Consider the following 26,252-nt stretch of genomic DNA (forward strand, 5'->3'; position numbering starts at 1 on the left):
GCATGTTCCTTACAATATAAATGACAAGACTATACAAAGACAAAAGACAATAGATAATTCTATGCTTTTAGATATCAAATAGAGAGACTGATGAAGGACAACAATTATGATAATTCCCAGGACAAAGCTTAAAAGCAGGGGTGTCCATTCATCTGCAACAAGTTTACATCTTGTAAAGGGTTAAATGAAAACATGTGTGGCAGTACCCACATGTTGTCTGTCTGGTCTTAATGTGGGCCCCTTCCTGCTCTGTGTCTTTCCTCTGACACAGGCTCCGTCTGAATCTTATTCATTCACTTTTCATCCTTTATGTGTGCAAGCACTTGAAGATTCTCCAATTTGTCTTATCCACCTTTTCCTCTCTCCATCTCCTCCGTTTGCTGTTATCACGGAGGGAACTGTGACGAGGGAAGAGTGTGAGTGTCGAATAGAATATATCTGGGTCTAATATGTTTAAAAATACATTTCTATTGAACACAAGATCATATTCTGTGCAAAAACGAAGCATGTAGTTAAATGCAGTCAGTCAAAAAAGTGTTTTCTCCAGATGTGTCATTTCACTGGTGCGTTTCCTCCAGACATTCAGTCCATGTAGAATTTCCAAGGGAAGAAGAAGGGACTGGATTAACTGATTGACTTATGTTTCATCACTACTTTGCCTTTGTGAGACTCAAAATGTTAATTGTTATGTCATTGTTAATAATTGGATTAACAGGATTTCAAATTTACTGGATAATGGATCCAATGGTGGGAGTCATTGTAGTTAATGTTCAAACGCCACACCCCATCATAACACCTAAAACAAAAGAACACAGGCATTTCAACAACACGCATTTCTTTAAACAGGAGTACAGAAAGTACCCTGTTTCAACAAGCCTATGTAAAGTACTTTCACTTTTATTGCATCCTCTAAATGTTTTACCTTCTGCAGTGGAGCCGAACAAGGAATGGCCTGTGGAAATGTGTAGGAGGTACACCACATGTGTAAACATACATGTTGTTTTTTCTGGATTTTGGAGAATTTATGGTGATTATCTTGCATTTCTGCACATGGAGTCTGGTTATTTTGGCAATAGCAATAGTGAACTTACTATTAAACAAAAAATGATGTCCTCTGGAGAGAATCTTTACATAACTTGATGGACACTTAGAATAACAATCTGAGCCTGTCAGTGGCACAAAAAAACAAAGCAAGTAATTTAAAGGTGAATGATAACATTTTTATGTAGATGAATCATTATCAAAACAATACATCTACAAAGCACGTAGAAAGGTGTAGCACCTCTTTTCCTCAAGACATTATAACTGTGACTCAATCATTTTAAAATGTTTGTCGGGTCCAAAATGATTGTGTGCAGTTGCCCACATGGTTACAGTGCAGCCCATGTGGCTCCTGGTTGCAGTTGTCTCACTTAATAGTGGGCCAGTTTCAAAAACTGCCATCCACATAAGTCACCAAGGCACAAAAAATGTGAAAGTAGGTCCAGAATGAAATTCACAGCTATCCTTAGTGGATTTCTTAATGCATTCCAACAGTGTGAAAGGCCCTCCCCTGCTGTTCACCAAGTCCTGTGTTACATATCATTTGTTTAATATGTACAAGAAAACAAAGTTACAATAAGACACAGTGTGGTTTTACAGTTGGTCCGGACTATTTCTTGGCTGGATGCAGTGACTTCCTGAAGTGTAAGTTTCTGAGTCATCAAAGAGCAAGAGTGTCAACACTTGTCAAACTGAAAATATATACATAGCACATAAACACATACAGATTGAAAACTGGCTTAGTGCCTAGCACATGTTCTTTGAGTTGGCTGTAACTTAGTGTATCCATTGTGTCCGACATTTGACAATAAAAGACTTTCATATATCAGAAAAAAGGAAGAAAGAAAGCAACAATCAGCTGGAAAATTCACTTCAAAGCTCAGCTAGAGACTCTTAGTGAAGAATTTACTGGCTGTGACTGAGATTGTTGAAGCTTGGATGAGGAGGGTCGGACACTGGCACGAGTCCCAACTAGGACGGACAAACAGATATATAAAGCAGCTTATTCATTCTGCTATCTATTCTGCAGCATCAGGAAACACTTTCTTTTGTCTTTTTTGTGTGACCGCAGGCATCTGTGAGCTGCAGATGGAGCAGAACAGACTGGTCAGTGCTCTGCCCAGCCTTGTAAAAACACTGCACGAGTCACATTCATTCATTTAAATGTGACTTTATATGGGGAATGGACTCAACACATATTTGTTGTTCTCTAAAAAATAGTGTGAAGAATGAGTCACAAAAACCTGGAAATCTTTTTCTGTTGTTGGATGCCTGACATCCAAGCTTAAGAGACTTTAATGTTTTATTTTTAACAAAATAAACTTTTTGAGAGTGTTTTTTTACCTTTTTGGTAAACACCTTAAACATTGATGAAAAGCGGTTTTCATTTGTGGATATTATTCTAAAACGAGACAAAAACGTGTAAGAGATTATTTTCTGCATTAATCCCAGAGGATGCAAAGATCCCATTGGCTTTTTGTTGATGGAACCAGGTTAGTCTACGAGGAAACATCATCCCTGCTGCTCTCTATGCAGTTGTAGGTCAAAACTGTTTGGTGAAGCACTTCTAAGCTGAACCAGGATGACCTCCAACCCCTTTATTCATTCTTGATGACCAACAACCTTATGAGCCTCAGAGGTTATCAGCTCTTGCATAGTAACATCAAATTCTCCCTTGTTATATGAGATTGTTAAAGGTTAGTTAAAGTCTAACACATGTTCACCACAAAAAGATAAGTATCGACACATACAAGACAATATGAGGAAATGCTAAAAAGTAAGAAAGAAAAACGAAGGAGAAATTGAGTCTCTGCTGACCAGAACTTCAAAGTGAGAGGCCCAGGGTGACTCCGCACAGCCCCCAAGACATTCAGCCCCCACCCGTGTCCACTCCCCCCTTCTCCCGTCTGGGTCAAGAGCAGCGCTGAGCAGGGATCAGAAGATCAGAGGACCAAACAATTTACATTCAGGCCATGAACTCTTCACAGGAATGTCACGGGAATTTGCCCTGCGAAGAGTACTTCACCTGCAGAAAAAAAAGCATTTGCGGAAGGTTTTAAAAATATACCAAACATCTACTCATCCTGACATTCCTCTGTCATTCAAATGCATGTTCAAATCCAGAATAAAATCAGGTCAGTGAGAGGAAATCCACTTTGTTTGGAGGCCATTGTTATGCTCCAAACAGACTAAATGGTTTTGTTATGTAGGTATGGCAGTCAGATGTTCTGTTCATCTGGCTGCCATACAGATTCCTATGGCCTTAATGATTTTGGACTGATAAAAATATAGCAGTTATTTCTCTTTCTCTCAGTAAGATGTTGGATGTGTCCTTTGTTTTTTGCCACAGAAGGGAGAAAATGTGCGGAAGAAGACACAAAAACAAAATGTAACATATGAACCATAAACAAAGTCATAATTTACTAAACTCACTTGCAAGTCATTTCTGGCTGACACAGACTCTAATCTTCACCATAATAATTACATGCCTAGCACAAACTCCAACCCAGTCTGAAGTCAACAATTTAATGTTTGTCCTCATGGGAGCCAAACTATTGTCTCCACAATGTGTTTTATAAGTTGACTCACGTACCCTTTGACTAACAATTCAACAGCCGCCTCCCAATTTTAAAGCATCCTCTACAGTAATATTTCCGTGTATAACTCACATACAAACAGCTGATGAAAGTCATAACATTACATCAATAATGAATTACACACACAAATAACTCATCGAGATGACACACTCATGATAAAATACAAATGAATTCTATAGATGAGATTTGGTCTTTGTATTCTACAATGACCCTGAAGGTCAAAACAAAACACCATTACATAAAATATAAAATGACACTATATAGAACAAAATTACATAATATTGAACAACATGCAGTTGTGCTTCCTGAAATGTTGTTGTTTTTTCTGTATATGTTGTTGTGTTTTGACCCTCAGGGCCACCGTAGTATTCCCTGGATAATGTCATCCTTAAGGTAATTTGAACCATGGCACCCCAGGGCACAGGCGGGGAGGCATAAACCATGCTATAGAAAGCAGATGTCCACGCACACACACACACACACACACACACACACACATAAATCATGCACAGATGTTCATGATTACATTGAGCCAAGCTTCTCATCTTTTTCTCATAGAGATAAAAGAAGCAGATTTTTATGAATATATGTTGGTAACAGTTATAATTATGGGTTTAATTTCAATTCTGATGACATCCTGGCAGAATTTATCATTTGAACAGTGTTAATTCGGTTACTAAAAAAAGAGGGGATCTTGAGAAAACAGTGACGGCTGTCCCAGGGACTAAGTGGCCCAAGATGGACACATCCCAAGTTGAACACGTCCCAGCGACCGCCTGTGAAACTTGATCGTCAGAGCATTATATTTCTTCTTCTTCAGTCTGTAAAATGTTTTCTTTTCTTTACATCAATATATCTAATCTTACAAACAACATATATCATTTATTGGTATTAATGTGGTTCCTTGTACTTGTGCAATCAACAATCGAAAGCTGACCTTTACCTTATTTTACTTCAGTTTGTACCTGACTTGTGTGTGCTGACAATTACATAGAAAATGCTGCCCTCTAGTGTTGGTGACAGGACACAAACTGTGGCAGCAGATGGTAAATGGAATTATGAGAAGATGAATAAGGAGAGTGGGAGGAGGAAACAGGGAAAAGACACAAGTTAATCAGTGTTGTCTTTGGTAGCAGGCAACTTTTTTTTAATTTCTTTTTTTTTTTTTTTTTTAGCTCAAAACTGTAAAAAACCTACAGTATTTTCTCAGCAGACAAATAAGGTGAATGAATAGTTGGTGACCATTGTCCATTATTGGGTTTTATATCTAAATGTACCAGATAGCCACAAGCAGAACACCAAATCAACTATGATGAAGCTCTGCTGGTTATGTGAACAGAGAACAGGATACTCCCATGAGATGAGTATATCAGTGTTGTGTTTACAGCTTCCTGCTGTCACTAACTGCTCAAAAAAAGTAGTTTAAAGAGCTCAGAATTAACTATTAACCTTAACATTTAACACAGAATTGTTTTGTTAATTGTTGTTTCAAAGACTGAACTTTGGAATCTCAAAAGTAACACACTATGTGTATCCTTGACGTCGCATGTGTATAATGCATGTCCTTTATCATAAAACATTTGAAAAGCCGACATTTAAGCGTTTCAGGATTTCAGCCTTGTTTACATCCATACGCAAATGTCTGAAGAGGTCTCGTGGCTTTTTCTGGGATCAGACACGCCTTTACAATATCTGACAAGCTGTTTGAGGATGTGCCAACACTCAAACAGGAAACCACCCGGGGCCAACTTCTGCTTTGGGAAATGTCATTATTGTGAGGAGTAGTGACTCACTACCAAGAAATCATATCCAAATAATGATTGTACAAGCAGACTGATTAATTTTGTTACTGTAGTACATTCTCATACTTTTTCTTAGAAGTTACACCAGGACTGATGTCAGAGACCCGTCCTCCACCCAGGTTTCATTGGAATCCAATCAGTAGTTTTCGTGCAATCCTGCTGACAAACCAACTGACCAACAAGCAGACATGAGTGAAAACATGATCTCCTAATAATGGTAATAATGGGCGACAATACTGAGTGACGTGATACCATGAACGTCTTCTTTTGTTTAATTCATGATTTCATCATCCCTGTCATTTAATTTCCCAGGGTAATTGCACAGATGCCGGCTAAGACCACATGATCAACTTGGGACACTCATAACATCAGTAATGAAATCAATCCCCCCCAAAAAAGCTGTCATTCATAGCTATTTGTCTTGTTTATTCCTCTTTAGGTGTTTCTTTGCTGTGCCATATTTCCCAATTCCCTAAAATAGATCTATGCAGTATAAGTGAATATATGTATGCACCCATCTGTCCAATTTCTATACCCAGTTGTCCTGTGCATATTTGGGAGTTTGGAGACTGTCCCAGCAAACATTAGGGGAGAAGGTTGTTTAACAAGAAATGTTTCACTACATCATTAACAACCATTCTCACTTCATGCCACCACTGAAAACAGAGGAAATACTCAAGAATCATACGTGGTGAACACTGTGTTCGAGTGTGATGCTGTGATGTTTCAGTGAAAGGTGTTATTCTGAAGCAGAGGGATCCGAGCCAGCAGAGGATAGAGCGAGGTCTTTTCCATTTCCTCCTCCTGTTTATGACTCAACCAGACGCAGACGGAGTGTGGAGGATGGAGAGGAGCTGCCAACCGGCTGCTGTTGACACACTGTGTACCGGCACTCAGTACATGTTTCCAGAAACCCTCACTTAACCTGCGTCAAATCAATTACACAAACATGACACTGTTTGAAAAGAAATCTTACTCACAGGAAAAAAACACGGGTGGGGAAAAGTAGCACAACATTCAGACTGAGTAGATCACCACTAATGGATGCGTTACCATTTAAATTGCACAGACATGATCTATAGAGGATTGATCTTGATGACTTTGGTGAGGCATAGGGTTTTCAGGTTTTTAGTGACATGTTTCTACAGCTATTGGATGGTTGGCATGAAATGTAATACATACAACCAAGGTGCTTAGACGATGTATCTCAAAGCTTCTGTAAGTGCTTATTTTCCTATTAAGATAAGATTTAAATAACTCTATATTCCATGAATGAACAGTTTGGTCAGTAACGGATGTCTCCCCTCTGCACATTTTCTAGTATCCCTGCTCACTGTATCCAATCAGGACAGAGCACTCCAGAAAAAGTCAGTTCTGTCTGGTCATGAGCACGTAGCGAACAGGATCCTCCTGCTCTGACACCTACACTATGGATGGCAAAACAGCACAAGCAAACAATTCCAGAGCCCCCTAAGACGGCTTATACCACCATACAGGCCAAACGAAGACAAACACTTTAAGAAAAGAAAGAGACGAAGAGAGCTGCCTGGAAAAAAAAAGAAGGGAGTCGTTCAAATGTGGTGAGATAGAAGGAAGAGAGGGGATCACTGTCTGCAAAACAGACAGGAAGTTAGCTAGACCAGCGACAAGGCTCACAGCACCACAATGAGGTTGACATGTGGCTTTGAGGGAAATATATCAGCCACTGGATGTGTTGCCATGACATTTAGTACAGACATTCACAATCCAGAATTTAAATAGTCATCACTTATGTGATCCCTTCAATCCTGTGAACTATTCAATTTAGCACCATGTCCTCTAACTTTAGAGAAAATTTGTTAAAAGAGTTTTCTGACATGCCAACCAAAAGAAAATTAAAAAAAAAAAATGAAACACTTGTGGCCATTAGTCCATCAGTCTGACACTTTTTGTGACAGCCTACTTTTGGAAAATTACATTTTAAGACATTGTGATTGGAAGACTGTCATAATATGCATGCAAACTATAAAGGCCACCGCTCTCACTTCATGTTCATCATCGTAGCCTTCACCAAGCATGATTGGCTTGAAAGATGTCACGTGAGAAAAGAGTGTAAACAAAGATGTCGGCTCCATAATCGGATATTGAGACCATGTTGGTCAGATTATCGCACATAATGGTAGTTTTGGAATCACTGATCATGCGGAGGGCCAAACTATCGTACCAATACCACAATTATCATACCGCTTGCTCTAATAAGCAGATGTCAGCATGCTAAGATGCTAAACAAAGATGGTAAACATAGCATACATTGTACCTGCTCACTTTTTTTTTCGGTGACCCGTTAGCATTGCTTTGTGAGCGTGTTAGCATGCTGATATTAGCATTACGGTTATTGGGGTCTTCAGTGGTAGAAAGTGCTTTCTTTCATGACACAGTATGAAGCGTCACAAAACCTCTCTGGAAGGAACTTTGTTGTCGGTGGCACTGGAACATGTACATGAAGTGCACACACATTGTACTGGTGACATTTTTAAATTACAGACTTATTCATAAACTGTATGTAAAAATAACATCATACAGCTGCAGTAGCCTATACCACCCACACACAGAGTGCATGTGGCATTTACAGCACAAAACATGTTTTGTTCATGGTTTACGGTTAAAAGAAAGTGCTCCATCACCTCGTCCCCCCAAATACAGGCCCTTATTATGTCATAAATTTGGCTGAACTCCCACTGAATTGTGGGTGCCATGACATGTGATTTATCTAGAGGGCACTCTTTCAGTGCTCTGATTAAATATACTGTCTGCACTCTTCCCTCTTTTTCTCCACCTTGCCCCTTTTCTCACAGCCCTCCCCTCATATTCTTTGGGGGGGGATCTGGAAACGTTTTTCTCTCCTCTGCTCTTCTCAGATGCCTGCAACGAGTTACTTTCTTCAAGACGCACACACACATGCTCAGTTGAACACACACAGATGCACACACACACACACACACGCACACACAGAATGGTCTCTTTGGCTCCCCAGGTACTTTGTGGCTTCAGTGCCTCCAGGCAGAACACAGACTGTAGATCCAATAAAGCACACGCACACACACACACACACACACACACACACACACACACAAACACATGCATATTCACACGCTCATTCTTGAATGCTGCCCAAAATCTTCTCATATTCACTTAAAGTTCTGCACCGTCAGACTCCAAACAGATAAGTTACCCTCATTTGATGTCTTTCTTCTTCACTGCCTTCACTCTTCTTCACTTAGTCATTCTGTGTCTTTTTATGGTACAAGCAAACATGTTTCCACCAACTGTTTTGGGCTCAACCGTTACCAAGGGCTGAGCCGAGAGAAAGGAGAAGGAAGAAGTGAGTGAGTCAGGGAAGATTATGGAGGAGGTCTGGGGTCGGGGATGTGGGCAGCATATGAAGAGGAGGAATGCAGTAGACAGTGGGTAAACAGCGCTGGTAGCTTGAAAACACGCACGCGCACACACACACACACATGCAGACGTATTAACGCACACACATTTCCAAACAGCTCCCGAGGGTTTCATTGGGAATTTAGGACAAAACTGTCTGCGCTCTGTGGCTCCTGACCAAACAGGTAAGTGTCAGTCTGTTGTTGGTTTTCTCGTCCGCTTCCCTCTCCTTTCTCTGCAAGGCAGGTAAAACTGGAAATCTGCGCTGTGCGTCTGTTTAATTACAGTTGCTTTTGATGAGGAAGGATTGCATAATGTTGCTGATGCCTTGGCAACCTTTTGAGCATGTGCTGTACTTTTAATTCGAGAGCAGAATGCCACATTGCAAAGATGGTGATTAAGTCAAACTTCCTGATGATGCAAAACTTTCTTACGCACTGATGTGTCATACAGCAACTGAGAGTCTCTGTGTGTGTTTGTTGTGCATCTTTGTGGGAATTACCGTAACCATCTACAGCTGTGCATGCAAGGAAAAAGGGTATTCTTCCCTCTCCTACTCAGATGTTTGAATGCAAAGAAATGTGTATGAAAACATCATCTCACCATCTCAACTTGTGCTGCAACTCAAACAGAAGCGTGCATTCATTTAACTCTAATCTAGCAGTACATGTTAAAGAGACAGGCTGCCATAAAGAGGGTGACCTTTTTGGCCTCACACTGACACCGTTCTTTATCTGATGTTCAAAGCTCGAGGCAGATAACAGTTTCTCAATTTCGCATTCAATATTTACAAGGGTTGCATCAGTTCTTATAGGTGTACCACTTAGAAGAACATCACTGCCATTTCTGTAAAATGGGGAACTTTTAAGAGGCAGATTAGACAAGATAAAGAGTCCTCAGCCACACTAGTTGCTCAGTGAGATTCTACATGTTAAAAGATAATGCTGACATGTTGATGCGTGGAAAAACCTCCAAATACAGGTTGAATACAGTTGCTTCACCAGTAACACACTGTACATAGATATATCAGTCAAAACCACTCAGAGTGCTTCCCATTGTGTTGGTGATGGAAAACAGTTCAATATCATCATATTTGTTGGCAAAACCTTTATCTATAAAGCACTTTAAAGGAATTCATATGGGATAAAGTAGTATTTTATATTTCAGACTGGTGATTGCACAGTAAAACACTATCATTCTTCATGGCAAAGCCTTCATTTCTGCAGTATGCATATAGTATTTTCAAACACATTGCTTAACTCCTTTTCTCAAACTTGACAAAGCTGGTCCAGAGAAGACATTAATCAACTTTTACAGTTTATGGAGCTCATCACTGATACATTGGTTGATGGTTTATTTCCTACCTTTGTTTTATTGTTTCACTATTGTTTCATCATTTATCTCCCCAGCTGTGTCCATGGCTCCTCTGTGCTCTGTTGTGTTGGTGCTGCTGTGTGTTTTTGACTCATCATCGGCCACATTTGTTGCCAACATGGACTATGGAGGTGTTCCTCTGTGGATTGACCGCCAGCTTGGCGAGCCCAGTGTGTTGAGCCTGCAGGGACGGATGGACCCACGCTGGTTCAGAGCCAACAACCCCCAGGCCTGCCCGCTACAGTGTGACTGCCCCATCCAGTGGCCCACTGCGCTCTACTGCGACCACAGAGGCCTGGCAGACGCCCCTGACCGCCTACCGGAGAGAACTCAATACCTGTTTCTACAGGTAGAAAAAACATTGACATGGGAACTGAGCGTGTGTTGTCTTTACAATGGTCTGCCACTAGCCTACAGCGGTTTTCCTTTCCCTGTTCATTTTAACTTTGAAGTGTGGAACGTGAAGCTCCTTCAGACATTTTTTTGTTTTTGTTCTCAGGGCAACAACATCTCATCCCTGTCGTCCACTTCTCTGGCCAACATTACTGATCTACGCTGGCTCATCCTGGACCACAACCAGCTGCAGAGCGACAAGCTGGAACAGGCCGCCCTGCAGAACCAGAGCCAGCTGTGCTACCTGTTTGCCAACAACAACCACCTTACATCAGTGCCCAGCGCTCTACCAGCTGGACTCAAACAGCTGCGTCTGGCCCATAACCAGATCAGTAGCATCAGCCCTGGTGCTTTCCAGAACTTGCACAACTTGACGCTGCTGCTTCTGCAGGGAAACAAGCTGCAGACCATCACAGAGGGAGACCTCAAGGGTAGTGTAATGTGTCATTTCCTGATTAGATTAGGTTACAGCACAACTCTGTGCTTTGTTCACACATAATAAACACCATAGATTAACATTTGATAATTTTCTTTTGTCTTTGACTAGTTTACACAGCCGGCTATTAGGGCCGTTGGAGTCAGAGGGTTGTTTAATTCGACAGTGATTGGATTTCAAATCAAGCAATTTAGTGAATCAATATAATCCAACTGGTCTGAGCCAAATGGCGACCAAGCTCGCTTTAATGATAAGCTGAAGTACAAAGATCCAATTACAGGAGACGCAGAGTGAAAACAGATGAACTGATGAAGAGGGAGGGGAAACAAAGGCTTAAATACTGGAATGATTCACAGTTGATGAACTGATCTGTCACACAAATTTTGTTTTGCGTGTTGCAGGTCTGTCCAGTCTGAATCTGCTGGACCTCAGCGGGAATTTGTTCTCGTCCGTCCCCAGGCATTTACCTCCATCAGTCGTGCAGCTCTACCTGTCCAACAACACTCTCTCCGGGCTGGATGAGGACAGTTTTGGGGGATTTCTCAGCCTCAAGTATCTACGCCTCAGTCACTGTGGTCTGAATATCCAGGGCATCCACCCACAGGTCTTCAACTTCTCCAGTTTGGTGGAACTGGACCTTTCTTATAACAAACTTAGTACCACTCCCACAGTCCCCATCACCCTGCAGTACCTCTACCTGGAGGCCAATCAAATACAAGGTGACCCGGATACGTGCACAAAGAAAACAGGCACATACAGACAAGCACAAATACAGTCATGTCTTTAAAATGCTTATACACCACACGTGGGCTCATTAACAACCTTTACAATTCAACAATGCGCTCACTTCTTGTGACAGCAGAATACAATATAAGTGAGTTATGTGGCTGACCACCTGGGGAGGTCTGACACTCAAACTTGGCTACAATTGAGAAGTGGAATGTGGAAAATGTGAGAGGAACTTTAAAGAAAGCACGAGTTCCTCGAACACACAATCTTGACTCTCTTGACTGCGTACAGACATGGGAGGGGCCGGGCAGAGATGGAAGACGAGGGAGAATAAAGGGAGGGGAGGGACTCTGAGACATGGAAAGAGAAAAGGGTGGAGGAGAGAAGAGAAAAAAGGAATTTTGGGTGGTTGGATGGAGAGAAAGTAGGCTAGTAAAGGAGAAAGGAGAGTGGTATGAAACATCTGTGATGGATTCAGAGGTAGGAGCCCCAGATGAGCCAGAAGCACATGCTGTTCCCATCATCTCCTCTTCGCCCTCTCTCGCTCTGCTCCCCATCACTTTTGGTCTTCTTTGTGCAGATGAGATTCATGATACAGCCAGGAGCCAAATTTTGACTCACGTGATCATCTGGCAGCCGTGTGCAGTTTTCGTTCACAGGCTCTGGCAAAGCAAAAGTTTGCTCCCATTTCCCAATCTGTTTATGCACCAACAAGAAGAGACAGACAGACAGCAGACTGCAAAACACTTGCACAAAAACACACACCTCATCGTCTAGCTAGCAGCCTGACAGCTACCGCGGTGCTTGTCTGCCAAAGCCCACAGTCTGTGCTGAGGGAGGTTCTACTACTGAAATGAAGTGAGAAAGCAAAAGAGAGGGTGTTGTGGTTTCCTCGCCCTCCGTTTTCACCACAGCACCTGCAAGGCTACTAATGGGAAATGCAGACTGTTTTAGAAGAAGAGCCTTTGCAGAATGCACAGACTAATCTCATTTGATCAAACCAGCACTTCATCTTAATGATTCACATATGATGAACACATGGTACATGATGTGAAATCAAAGCTCCGTGGACTGCTTTAGTATCGACAAGGTTTTGACAAGACAGCAATAAAAAGGAGGTTGTCGCTCTGGTGAATAATGAGCCTGTGTTTTCTGTCTGTTCATTACAGGGTTCAACTTGACTAGCTTCTGCAGAGAGGTGGGACCCGTGTCCTACTCCAGGATGAAGGTATTACGACTGGACGGAAACAAGATGACCTACCAGCAACTTCCCCCTGACTGGGTCTACTGTTTGCGAGTGCTTGAAAGGATTTTCGTCTGACCCCTGCCTCCTGAGCATGATCAAAAACAGGAATGCTGTATGTGACTGAACAACCTCATCTTGTGATCCAAAGTACTAAACGAGACTCAACCTAAGATCTTTGTTTTGTTAGCTAACTCATCATTTGTGCAAGTAAAAGCCTTAAAGCTAGAAACCAGAGACTCTAATTCATCATGTGTTCAATATGTAGATGCACTGCCAGCCAATGAGGGGATGCCAAAGCTTGAACTTACCATTTATTTTATGGTGATGCCGAAGTCCTGATCAAAACATTTCTCATTCCACCAGCGCATTCCCAGGAGTCTCTCTCACTCTCATTCCATCTCCGCGTTCTGCCTTAGCAGGGTTGTACATCTGTGTGTTATTACTGAATAGGAACTGTGACAAACCATCTCATTTATGACTGTACAGAATAATAAGCTCTGGTTAGACTGAGCTGTCTTAGGGGGGAACAGAAACACGTATGAATGGCAAAATTCGGTAGCTTTCCCATGAGAGAATCTGACTCAGTTAACTGGACTGAGTGAAACAGCCACACCAGTCCGCACATGGAGCCTGGTGGAACATGAAACTATTTAAAGCCTTTTCTGCAAATCAGTGTTACATTAAAACTTGAACTGGTAAATTTTGGTCCATGATCCTGAACATGGTGTTTGGCTTGCAGATGCAAAAGAAAAATAAAATGCACATGAACACAATATTGTGTACTCGTCTTGCTTTTTTTCACAGCTACTGCAATACTCAGTTCTTAATGTACCAGAAACACAAGCAGTGTAATTCACAGTGCATCCTTGCATCCCACACGTCACTCACCCCAGCGATGCTTTCCGGAGGTCCGAGCTCTATCAAAGTTGAGCCTAGCCAACATTTGGAGGGGAACTATTTTCAGCTGCTTGTATGCATGATTATTTTTTTTTTTTTCGGTCAGTCCCAAAGCACATGACCACAGATGGGGGTTGGAACGTAGATTGACTGGTAAATCAAAAGCTTCGCCCTACAGCTAAGCTCCCGCTTTACCACGATGATCCCACATGATGCCTGCAATGCCAGAAACCAGTAGATATTTATAACCAAAACAACATTTGACATGTTACCAGCCTTAATTAAGAAAGAAAATACTGGCCATGTGCATTGTCCTGAAGCATCTCTGGGGAAACTTAGAGAAAAAAAAATATTCTAGTGAATTATATTGCCATACAGTGAACAAAAGAAATGCAGATTAGCTTCTAACCAGATGAGTCAAGCATTAGCAAAGTGCATGTAGATATATGTGAAGATGAATGACTGGACAGAATGGACAATAAACCAAAGGGGTATTATGGTAATGAAGAGGTTCATTGTTGATTGTATGCACGTCTGACACATCTGTGTAACTAGATTATGTACAATATGAATATGTGGGTTTCTAGTACTGGTATGTGCAGTAAGAAGAAGCCATTACAGTCAAAAAAGGTCAGAGTTAAATAAAGTGCATGCTGCCATAGCAGCAGCAGAGTGAATGGAGATTTCACTGTTGACTGCTTTTTGTTACCTTGACACTTGGCCTTTAATGGCGCACTAAAGGATTTGACTCCCGCTTGTATATAACATTTCTGCACCCTGATTTTCAAGCCTGCGTTTTGTCATGATGTCATCCCCCAGTTTACTCTGCTTGAGGAAGCACCCAAACCAGACGGGTGGAGCTCTCATACTGCACAGAGACACGAGACTCTCTATTTTATTTAAAGAGTCATGCAAACAGAATCCCATTCACTTTTTATCTAATTCAGTGCTGACGTGCATGGGAGTTTCAGTTGGAACCTTAAAAGATTAAAAAAAAAAAAAAAAAACAGCAACCAAATGAATATTATTATGATTTTTGCAGCTCATAATTACACCTTCCATATCTCTTTATTTACTCAGCATCAAACTACAATCGTCTTAGTGTCTCACGTACTTGCAGGAGCAGCCTCACGTGGATCAGAGTGTGTGTTCATCCACCAAACCCCAGTGAATCAGCACTGACCTATTAATAATAGTCCCATCTTCATTTCTTCTGAATGCCGCTGATCAACAAGAAAGTACCAGCGAGAGAAAGTGGAGTCATTGCAGTCCTGCTTACTCAAATGGAGGACTGTTATAACCATCATGCTTTTTCTCAAAATGACAATGTGTATTAATGATAATCTACAGCTACAGTCTCATAATAGCGATAATGTTTACCCATCATTACAAGATAAAGATCATGTAACCCTGAGAAATTTTCTAAATAATTGCAGAATGCAAAGTAAAAATTATCAGATGTACAATTACAGGAAAATGTGTGTGGATGTTCAGCTCTTCAGTGAATGTTTTGTTTGTTTACAGCATAAAAGAAAAGTGTTCACCATATTTCAAATTGTATCATACATCTGATTCACTTTAGGATCCTGCTGCATGATAGGTTTGATTCATTGTAGATGTTTTCTTCATTTTATTGGCAATAGAAAACACATTTTTTAAATTAAATTAAAACTATGATGTCCCTGCTTGCGACCACTTACTATTGGTTTAATACTTGATGCATTAACAGTGGTTTTTCAGATTTGCATTTTTTTAAATACTTCTTATAGGCCTGAAGAGCTAAAGCTACATATCATGCAACATCAGCAGACACCTTACAGCACAGCACTGTAGCTTGTATGACTCAAAATGAATAAAAAAGTAGTTAAAACAGTGTCCTCCGGTAGCTAGACCAAACTGGTCAATCCGTCGAGCGTGCACTCAACAGGCTTAACAGGCTATTGTAGGGCTCATGGCTCATGACAGGCTGTAACATGGATATGTACATTATGAGAAAAACGAAAATGCTGGAATATGTTTCTGTCTCCACCAGTGAGGGAGTAAGTGCACGCTCGACAGATTGACTAGTTTGGTCTAGCTACTGGAAGACAGGGATGTCAACAAACCGGTATGTAGCTCCTTGCACAAACACACTGTTTTAACTGCTTTTTTATTCATTTTGCATCATACACGCTACAGTGCTGTGTTGTAAGGTGTTGCATAACTTTTGGGGTGAGATGTGGAGCATGTTAAGAAGCTTAAAACACAGTGTAAAGTTCTGACCCTATGCTGTTAGCTGTCAATGCTAACTCTCCATTCACGGAGCCCTGTAATGGTTGGACCAAATGTGTTCGCGTCTTCGGTATTGGCAAGTCAAGGGTAGCTTGAGCAATGAAGCTACATGATTAAATCAACCGAAGTTCTCCTTTAAGACAGGAAACACTGTCCCATATGCTCATTTTGACTGAACGGATCATTTTGTTCAACATATCAATCTGGAGGTGAGATACTCTCTAGTGCATGTTTGTGTGTGTGTGTGTGTGTGTGTGTGTGTGTGTGTATGTATGTGCGTGACACTGCCATATTTTCCAGGTGACACCATGTCTTTTAAGTGCTGTGAGTGTGTTTGATGGTCTGATCAGACTCATGCTATGTCTGGACCCACACTAACCAGAGGCGCTCGCTCACACAGGGTTCCTTTGAGGGACGAGCATTAACCATAAAAGTCTGTGTGAGCTTGTTCCAGTGACGACCAGCCGGCGGCCTACTGGGTGAGTATGAAGTCATGATGGAAAGTTGAGCGGTTCCATGTTGCTGCTGAGAGGCCATCCGCTGCATCATGACATCTTGGGAGAATGGCTCGACATTTTGGGGCATATTTGGGCAGTATATATTTCTGCATATTCACTTTCTTGCTGAGCCCTGAGTAAGAAAAAACTGACACTCATAACTGTCAGTCCTAATATGAAGCTGGAGCCAGGGGACGCTAGCTTAGGGAACATGCTAGCCTGGCTCTTCATGTTCAAGAAAGAGTCACATATCCTCCATAAAACCAGGACTGTCACTGGAACAGATCACTAACAGTAATCAAACTAATTCTAAATATAAAATCTCATACAGAAAAAGTTTAGTGCCGTGTTGATGCATTGCTGAATGTGAGTATGTACTGAGTTGTGGTTTTATGATGCTGAAAGCTGTATATTTTCATTACACAGTACATTTACAGCAAAGAGTTAGAAGCTAGCAATAGCTATAAACTCTCCACGTGCAGCGCATTAGTTTCATGCTTTTAATTGGCACTGTGTTCGCTAAATAGAGTGGTCCCTTTTGTATAAAAGTCCAGTAAATAAACATGAACATGATAACATGCTCATCGGTGAGCTTCAGAAAAGCCTGTAGGCTGTAATTCTTTGTTAGCTTTGGACAGAGCCTGGTTGGTTGCGCCCCCTTGTTTCCACTTTTAAGCCAAGCTAAGCTAACCAGCTGCTGGCTGTGCGTTCATAGGCTGTATATGACAGAAAACGAAGGGCTAAACCTCTCAGCTGAGAAAGTGAATAAGTGCATTTCTCAAACTCAAACTGCAAACTATCTGGGATCTTGAGGAGGGCAGCGCTACTGAAGAGCTTTTAAACAGGTTGACGCTCATCCTCAGCTGCTCTGACACTTTGACTTATTATTTCACCTGCATGCCCTTTATTACAGATGTGACTCCTTGATACTTCTCACCTCAAACTTTATTTTCCTCTCTACTCTCCTCTGTTTTACTGCAGTCTGTTAGTCCTGTAAATCAGGCATACACCACACATTTAAACCAGACCGCTGCTGCTTTCCTCTTTTTCTGAGCCATGAAGCACAACGATCACATTTGAAGCACAGATCTACTGTATTAGCAGTAACAATGTGGGTATTTCAAACAAAGACACTTTTCAAACGCAGCACATAATTTGTATTAGTTAACGCCCACTTGTGTCTTCGAAACGGTTGAGAAGACAGTGGGGTAGCACCATGGAGACAGATGGCACCTGTGAGCACCTGAAAGGCTCACTGGTACTTCACAGTGATATAAACCAGTAACTGAAGGTGCTTCTGCTGCAGTAACAGCCGGCACCGAGGCGTGTATTGTCTTTAACAGTAGATAGCTAATGTCATTTTTTCCATCACTACTTCCAGACTCACTGATTTTCTGGATTGACCGGGCCTGAGTGAAGTGGAAAAATGCAAAATGGAGATGGAAAATTAAAAAGGATATTGACTGGTAGAAGTTGGTTCCATGTAGAAAAGAAAGAAAAAAAGAACAGAGAAATAAAGAAGCAGCTTTGTTTATTTCACTGCAGTGGAGACCTTCTCTGTTTCCTAACCTCCGATGACGATGATGATGATGATTTGTTTTCATGAAGTCTGGACTGTAAGGAAGACGGTTATTCATGCTAGTCTAGAAGTTATTCCTAATAAAGCGTCATATTCAGGGGTATTATTTCTGCAGCCATTTAAAAACAGAACTAAACTCCAACTGGGGAAAGCATTAGAGCTCAGGCCATTCCTCTCCTCTGAACTAAACTCTGCCTTGGAAACCACCAGTCAAAACAATCTGCAATGACGCTCCCTGCGGTGTCATAACAGCAACATAGAGAGCTGAGGAGCTCAGGTCCCTTCATATATCACATCGCTCTACCCACGCACTCTTTCGTTTTTACAATACTATACCACTCAGGTATGAGCAAGCCCAGCCACAAACCTGTTTTGCATCTCTCATTGTATCCACTGCTTTCAGTCATCTCTATTGGCACTGTTAGTATTACTAGCTAGTTTTATCATTTTTAAAAAAAAATTTTTTTAGAAAAACTAAATGTGTTATTTTGGCAGAAATTCAGAAGCTGGATAAAAGGAGACCAGCTGTTATGTATGTTTGCCATCTAATCAATATATATTTGCTATTAGCTCTCACTTTAATCAACCTTATTTCACACTGTATGATAAACCCACTGTGCACTAAGCCAAACAACAGACACTGTTAGTGATTTGCTGGTGAACAGTGAAGACCAATACAGAGCTAAAGGAGAGTGAATATTCGACTCCAAATCAATGAATGAATGAATCCCTTTTTTCTTAGCCTAAGTCCAACACTCTATAAGAAACATAAACACATTGCAAACCTAAAGACAATTCAACAAAAATGACAAATTCAAACTCAGTGGACACCACAGAGGGTGCAACAAGATGTTTTGCACCACATACAGAAAATAGCCCAACACTTCCTGTAGAGTCAACGCAGGTACAAAACATCATCACAGCAGAAGGAGACGACACAGATGTGTGTATATTGCACCAATCGGTGAGTTTGATATTGCTCTCATCTCCTCTCATCTGCTCAGACTCTCTGATCCTCCACAGAATTTTTAATCATGCTCAGCTTTCCTCAGAAATCACTGCTAAAAGATCCAGTTTGTCAAGTCAAGAACAGAAAACGTCTGTTGTCCAGCCAGCTTCACGAGTGTGTTTGATGTTTGTCACGTATAATGCTCACCAGGTTGTGCAAATCATTGATTCATTTACGGTAGATGCAACATTTTTTAAGTGTGCCGAGGAACAATAATGCTAACCATAACCATACCCCATCAGGACAAGATCCTTCAATTTACACAGTGTGTGGATATGAAGGTCTGGCCTCAGACCTGAGCCCACGACACACCGGCAGGTACTTTCTTCTAAAGCTGCTTATTTAATGAGTTTTCTCTGCTGTCATGCTACTGTCATTCTACCTCTGAAACAAGATGCAACATACAATACTTTTGATAAAAAGTGCAAAACGACCTTGTTTGGATTTGTCTCTTCTCGAGATTTTTGTGCTGGTGTCAACACAGAGTGTTTCATTCTGAAAATGAACCATGTGTTTCGATGTTGTTTTGGTTCCTGACTTCCTGTCTGCTCTGTGCTGAATTTGTCTGAATTGATGCGTCATGCTCTGGCAACCAGCTAAAATAGAAGCCTTGCCTATCTACTGAGGAAGGGTCTGGACTGCTGGAGCAGCACTGCAGTAGATACACAACGCAGCGGAGCCAGAGGAAGAACATACATAGACTAGGGTGAAACATTTCAGCACCGCTATTGTGGCAGATCGGAGATGGACCGAACTTGGATCAGGTGGAATTTGGGGGTTTAGTGGCTGCAGGACATTGGATTTGGGGAAAGAGTGTGATGTCTTGGGATTAGCTTTGAGGAGTCAAATGCAAGATGTGTCAAGAAGTCAGTTTTCCTAGAATCTCTGTTCAACAAACAAAACTATTGGAAAGGCTGATGGACCAACTGACTGAATAATAAGAGGAATAATATACAGATGCTTCGGAGCTCCCAGCTGTGTGAGGGTTTTGTTAGCTGCCGGGCAGACAAATCATCTCCAAACCCGTCGCAGACTTGTATTGTACTTATGGTTTTGGGGTGCTGAATGAGGAAGCTGTTGGTTTCATTTACAGGCCTGTTTACAAGCAACACTAAGACCTCCAGCCATCTCGTTAAACACACACATAAACTGACACACAGATGCTGATTCTGCCTTTAATGTCTGACGAGTGTTACTTTCATTTTACTAGTCATTAACTTACAGTGCAGTAGTCCCTCAGAGGAGGAAAAGGCGCCTTGATGATTGCTGAAACAGTAATGGCCACACGTTTAAAGTAATGAGCCTCAATATCACGGCACGAAACAATGTTCACAAAATGTTCTGTGACATTTGTCTTTCGCACAGGAATGACCAGTAAAAGCATTTTATTGGCACAAATGCCAAATCTAGCTGTGACTCTCTGATCTATGTTTTTACACTTAGCATGATACCTGACCTGCGGAGTGTGTCTTGTGCTGGAAAAAGGACTGCTTACAGACCGATTTCCTGTAGTTTTCCCACACCCCCTGCACTGTGCACCACAGGATGATTGCCTCAGGACCACATGGCCTCAGCTGTGAAGCCAATATAACTCAGAGTGGGGGCAAAAGTTGTGGTTTGCCTATTCTCCTGAGCCATGACACTTTCATTAGCATGCTGACTAAACAATATGAGAGGTTGGGGTGTAGGTGGTTGCCCCAGTAGTGTTTAAAGGTGTGTGATGCGGAGTTCAGGGGCCAGACTGAAGGCTCTATGTGTGAACTATGTGCATTGCGTGTGAGAGTAGCGCTCTACTGCATCTGTATCACCTCTTCCATATTTAACTGAGTCCCGCCGCAGAGCCTCATATGTGAAACACATGCAGCTAACTTAACACAATATGGCCACGTGCATCCACACACACACACACACACACACACGTTCTGCTTAGCCACACCACTACCATTTATCACACCATGAAGAATATGGGCACGGCAAGCTCGTGCTTCCTTTTCATCTAAAATAATCCATCTGTGCAAACGTCTTCACTCGTTCCCATCTCTAAATCAGTATGCAGTGAAATACAATAAATTACGAACATGTGCGTCTTTATGGGCACATTAATGCCTCTCATGTAGAACAAGGCCAAACTGAGTTCAAGTAAAAGACCATAGTGCTTTGATTTTCTTTAATCAAGTGACTGTTAGCGAAGCCTCATTGTGGCATTTCTGCTATTAAAGCCAATTCCTTTTTTGAATGTTTGGTTAAAGGCCAGAAAAAGGACTGTTACAGCTAACAAGATAATTTCACATATTGTTCTACAACATAGAACACGTCAGGAAATACCACACTTGTGAATATCGAAGCTTTTACGTGTCTTAAAAAAGTCTGTTGCGAAAAATAAATTAGACGAAAAAGGTCATTGGGGATCATAAAAGTCATCTCACTGAACACATAAACTCATTTACCCTTGCAAATTCTTTTCACTCAAACTTTCCATCTTGTAGATTTTACCAGTTTATAGTAAAGTGTTAATAGTGTAATAGGATTCTTGGTGGTTGTGACATTGAAGTTGGGAAATGAATTTATAAGCTCATGTTGGCATTTTATTTCTCATGATTGCATATAGGCTTATTACATATCTTTAACATGGCCTACAGTTGTTAAGATTTTCTTGCTGAACAAAAACTCTGCTACCAGAGTTTATTTTCTGCAATAATCCAAAATCCAATAGAGAAATCCCTCTGGCTTTTTGTCAAGGGGACCAGGGCGATGCTGACATTTGGGTTGGCTTAAAGAAACGCATCCATGCAGGACTACTTACTGAACATATGAAGAATCTGATGTGTGTCCAAGCTACATATGCCTGGCTAACTAGCTAACTAGTATTAACCAAAGCATCATACTTTTAGTGGGGCTACGAGTTGCCTTAACAAAAACAAAAAGCCCTGATGATGTCATGATAGAATATTAACGTTAGAACATTTAGCTCACTAGCGACAGATGACAAAATCTACCAGCACTGAAAAATTGTAAATCTGTTATAACTAACAGTAAACCTTGGTGGTAAATTTGCCACTTTATCGATATAAACTGCGTATTGTCACAGTTCAAAATAAATGACAATCCAAATGCTGCTGGGAACAGGCCAGTGCTGAAAAGGCTGACGTGAAACAGTCTGTGATGGAACCACTCGGGCTGGGGAGGAGCACAGAAACACAGGTAGGAAACGGAACCCTGGGAACACGTGAGAGCAGGAAGTAGAAAGTGACAACAGACACAAGAGGATATAGCTACAAAATAAAACAGGTAATCAACAAACAAGAAAGTGAAAGCATGACAGGTGGGACAACAACAACCTAAACTTAGCTCCTACCACCATCTGGGAGATTCAGATAAGAAGAAGCAAGCGACTCAGGTGCTTATTTAAGTTGTGTATAGTATTGGTTTAAAGTAGAGGGCTTCCCACTGTACTACAGTATACAGCCTGGATTTCTTATTCACTGGCCATTTGGATCACTGGAGCTGTGATTGATTACAGAGCACTGATTGATTTCAGATACAGCAATCACAATGCTGCAGGGATGAAGCAACAAAAAAACAAACAAAATGCCTGAACCACATGACACAAGACCGGTACTGACGAGGGAAGGATGTTTTTATTCAAAGGAATGGAAAACTCATATGTTCGGTGCAGTTCAAACAGCCCATTTCACTAGACAAAAAGGTTTCTTCAAGATTTCTGACATGACAGTGGAAAAAATGCAAATATAGGATGGGCAAAATCAAACATTTACAGTCACCTGATCGCAGCCAGATGTGGTTCAGACCCGATCACAGCAACTGTTTACATTAAAGCAAGTTAAAGAGAAAAAGAAGCCTCATTTGTAAATCCATGTTTGCAGTCTAATCCTGAAATAAGATAAGTAAGCAACCTGCTCCAAGAATTTCAAACCTCGTTTCAAAACTGAGCCGACCAGTTGTAACTTAAGCTCACGAGATTGTATGTGCATAGTGTGTGAGCTGAAGACTGTGAGGGCTGCATAATGTTTGATTTAATGCACCATGGATGAGATTGGATTTGGAATCGTCTAACATCCAGATGGCTTCCTTTTTAGACAACATTCGTTCTAGAAAGCACTCTTCGGTCGACAGCCTGCGTGGTGTGATTTCATGCGTGATGTAATGCTTCCCAGTGTCGGCAGCTGCTCTTGAGATCCACTGTCGGTGTGTTTTATAATGTTTTCCTTTCACTGGTACTGTGATTCAGCACAAAAGACACGTGGTTTGAATCAATAAGATAAGATTTTTATAATCCATTGGTATTCATTTGATTGACAGGAACTGATTTTGCCAAAGTTTTGACGATGGAAATGTTTTTAATTTGGCTTCACAGATGAACAAAGCGGCCAGCTGTCTGCTCTGCTGTGGCCGTATGACCTGTTTTGCAAGCAAAAGAATGAAAGTTGATTATAAATTCTGTAAACGTCTGTAGATAAAACAAGCAGTTCTATCAATGTGATGGGCTTGTTTCCACTGAACACTGCCTTGTTTTAAATAAATGACAAAGATTGCTCTTGAAAAAGGCAATAATGATGTCATTTGTCAAATAATAAAATGATTTAAGAGACCATACATTTATATTGACATAATGGCTTTTGAAGGGCATAAAGACTGCTAACATTTTGCCAGGGTGTGTGTGGGGATTTTGACACTGGGTGTTGCCTGCACAGCGTGGTTATGTATACAGAGTGTGTATAAAGCTGTATCATCTTTTTGCAGAAGTGCAACATGTCAGATAGTTGTCTTCTGGCTGTATGCCCTCTTGGAACATTTCTGGCTGAAGCTCATGTGCGTCTCCTTTAAATCAAAAAGGGTTTATTCATCCAAATCTCCCCGATGATGACAGAACAGGCGGTTCTTGGAAAGTTCTCAGATTATTATACAAACCAAGTCTTTTTTTGGGCCGGAGCCTGAGACTGCCTCGCTCTCTCCATCTGTTTGGAACACAGACGCTGCTGCAGTATGTATAGCTGCTTAAAGATTTCCTGCAGTAAAAGCAGGTCCTCTGCACTTTATGCGTCTCCCCTCTTGAATCAGCAGGTTGGACTCAGCCCTGAAAAACCAGAGGGCTCACAAATCCGACTATCTCTTTCCAGACTCTGTGTCTGAGAGCTGCAGACCAAACATTCCACAGGCCACGTGACTCAGTTTTCACATGCAAAAACAGACCACAGTTTTATCCTCCTTGAAGGTTAGCTATTTTAGCTCTAATAAATACAATTATGAAAAACATAACACATAAAAAATGCATTCCTGGCATGGTGGATTATGAGGTGATGGGTACAGAGTGTGCACCCCAAATGTCTGACAGACAATATGAGGTGATAATCTCTCTCTGTCTCTTTAAAGGTGTCATGGTGACTTGTTTACTGCTACAGGTTGAAACTCAGTGGGTTTTTTTTTAGGTAAGAAAAGGGACAACAGGTGATGCTCTTCAAGGAAACACACAGGTCAAAGCTGAAGATTAGAAAACATGGCAAAGTCTATTTAGGGCTAACAGTGTAGGGAATATTGTGAATAATGAATTTGGCTGCTTCAGTATAGTCCAGCTTGCATCATAATGATGTTGAGGACATTTAAGAGGTTGTCATTTATTATAAAGTTGTTTTCCTTCCATTCTGCAAAGACACATCATATGAACAGTTACTTTACACTTATCTCAGGGCTCTCATGACCCCCTTCAGCTCCTTGGCCTGTCCCCCCACAAAGTGAATGATTAAAACATGACTCAAACCAATTTCTTACACTCCTGTACTCAACGTTGTCGGTAATTCTGTTCAATAATTTGTTGAACACTGGCAAAATGTGCTGTTGGACAAAATTGTACAGATGCATTTAAAAAGTTAGAAATCAGATTATATGTCTGTTGAGTGACACTAATTTATAACACTGATAGAAAAATTGAGTGCTTTGGTTTTTCAGCTCAGCTACTTACTGTAATTCACTGCTGTCTTCGAGCCAAAGGTGCTAAAGACAGAGGAGACTTCAGCTCAGAGAAGACAGGACGGAGACAGTCTGCTCCAAGGTTTGGACCTCTCAACTTAAAAGTAATTTGGCTTACACGGACAGGAGGACTTGCAGTTTATGATGGCGTATTCTTCTTACAATGTGTTCACCATCTGTTGGACTGGATAATGGATTAACCTGACGTTATCATGCTCTAATATTATAATGTATTCATTCAAGAGAAACTGGTCATTCTTGATGTTTCTCTGACTGATTTGACACAGACACACACCGCCTAAAATAGACTCATGATGAATTTTAACCCAAAGCAGAAAGCAGAAAATCATGTTGTATAAGCAGTTATGTATAAAACCTTAGAATGATGTTGAGGTGATCTTATCTGGAAACAGAGTCATGACCGAAGTGATTTTCCTGCTGTCTATGTGGAGATTTTGCCGTTTGGGATACATATAAGCGCCCACGCCTGTTGTGAACTGTGCATGAGCTTTATGAACAATGTGCGGTCGGGACGTTCCAAATGTAAAGTCATACAAATAAAAATAACGAGACAGGTGGCAGCAAGTTAGCTTGATTTGAGATTAATAGGTGACAGGTGTGTAAGTTACAAACGAGACTCTGAGGAGGTGTGTGAGCAAAGTTCTTTTCTTTATGCTCTCAGTATCTTTGAACAGAAGCGCACCGTCAAAACTGATTTTAAGACTAAGTACTGGCACGAGTCTAAGAACATTTCTATAAATGAGGCCTCTGACGGTGTGTTCCCTTTATGTGTGGGCCTCCCCTCTAAAGAAAGCTCTGCAGCCGCAGACCAGGCCTTCCACATTTAGTGTCAGTGCTGTGCCAAACAGAAGCCAGATACCAACGATTTGTGGCAGACCACACCATTAAGAGAATCACCTTTTCTTTAAATTTCCACTTTTTTCAATTTAAACGTTTTGTGCGCGCACTACGCTGCTCTGAC

General features: G+C 41.2%; 1 protein-coding gene and 1 long non-coding RNA gene across 2 annotated transcripts; one reads left to right on the plus strand and one right to left on the minus strand.

Moving 5' to 3' along the window:
• The first annotated feature begins 8,673 nt into the window (after positions 1-8,673).
• Positions 8,674-13,795, plus strand: zgc:113307 (uncharacterized protein LOC553753 homolog). The gene is made up of 5 exons (XM_037101533.1): positions 8,674-9,039; positions 10,264-10,577; positions 10,728-11,052; positions 11,459-11,776; positions 12,956-13,795. Exons 2-5 carry the CDS (start codon positions 10,272-10,274, stop codon positions 13,105-13,107), a joined length of 1,101 nt encoding a protein of 366 aa, XP_036957428.1. The 5' UTR covers positions 8,674-9,039; positions 10,264-10,271; the 3' UTR covers positions 13,108-13,795.
• Positions 13,796-23,604: 9,809 nt separating this feature from the next.
• Positions 23,605-25,748, minus strand: LOC119020405. The gene is made up of 3 exons (XR_005075306.1): positions 25,647-25,748; positions 25,263-25,454; positions 23,605-23,704 (listed from the first exon to the last, which is right to left on the minus strand). It is a non-coding gene; the product is annotated as an uncharacterized LOC119020405 (long non-coding RNA).
• Between the last annotated feature and the right edge of the window lie 504 nt (positions 25,749-26,252).

Source organism: Acanthopagrus latus, chromosome 6 (genome assembly GCF_904848185.1).
Source record: "Acanthopagrus latus isolate v.2019 chromosome 6, fAcaLat1.1, whole genome shotgun sequence".
NCBI lineage: Eukaryota > Metazoa > Chordata > Actinopteri > Spariformes > Sparidae > Acanthopagrus > Acanthopagrus latus.